General features: G+C 54.2%; 1 protein-coding gene across 1 annotated transcript; it reads left to right on the top strand.

The window, feature by feature from the left end:
* Positions 1-173: 173 nt before the first annotated feature.
* On the top strand, positions 174-595 carry LOC107125424 (trans-1,2-dihydrobenzene-1,2-diol dehydrogenase-like; the record flags this gene model as incomplete). The annotated part of the gene is made up of 2 exons (XM_015428846.1): positions 174-324; positions 465-595. Coding segments are annotated over 2 exons (261 nt in total), but the record flags the coding sequence as incomplete, so codon positions are not given.
* Between the last annotated feature and the right edge of the window lie 23 nt (positions 596-618).

Below are 618 nucleotides of genomic sequence, written 5' to 3'. Positions count from 1 at the left end.
GTTCTCTCCAATAAGGATGTGTCTGCCTGCTTACTGCTGTCATCTTGGAGAGAGGAGCAGTGGGCTTTGATCAGAACGAGAATCCTGGAGTAGAGGCTGCTCTTGGTGGAAAGTCGAAACGATAGAGTTCTGAAACTTGTCTTGGTTTCCTACTTGTTCTCCTGTGCCTGTAGATTCCGAGTACCTTCTGGAGCCCAGTACAGCTGGTTGTCAATGGGAAGAGTGAAGAATGCCCCCTTCCCTCTCCCTCCCAAAAACTGTACTTCCCCAACACCACGGGGCTGCGTTATGAAGCAGAACATGTCCGGCAATGTCTCCTCCAAGGTAAATATCCCAGAGGCTGCTGGGAGGGGAAGTTCACGGCATCAGAGTGCCAAGCGGGTGGGCAAGGCTGTGTGGCCGCTCGGACTTTTGATCCACTCACGGCTTGACCTCGACTCTGCTCTCTCGTCCCCCTCCCACAGGCTTGAAGGAGAGCCCCGTCATGTCTCACGCAGACAGTGAGCTGGTCCACTCCATCCTGGACGAAGTCCGTAGGCAGCTGGGGGTGTCATATCCACAGGACCGACCCTAACTCATCTTTTGCATGTTTTTCGAAGCCCTGCATCTGCAGGTGGA

This window comes from Gekko japonicus, unplaced genomic scaffold (genome assembly GCF_001447785.1).
Source record: "Gekko japonicus isolate JY-2015 unplaced genomic scaffold, Gekko_japonicus_V1.1 scaffold70794, whole genome shotgun sequence".
NCBI classification, from domain to species: domain Eukaryota; kingdom Metazoa; phylum Chordata; class Lepidosauria; order Squamata; family Gekkonidae; genus Gekko; species Gekko japonicus.
The sequence above is the reverse complement of the archived record's forward strand: the minus strand, read 5'-3'. Positions and strand labels throughout refer to the sequence as shown.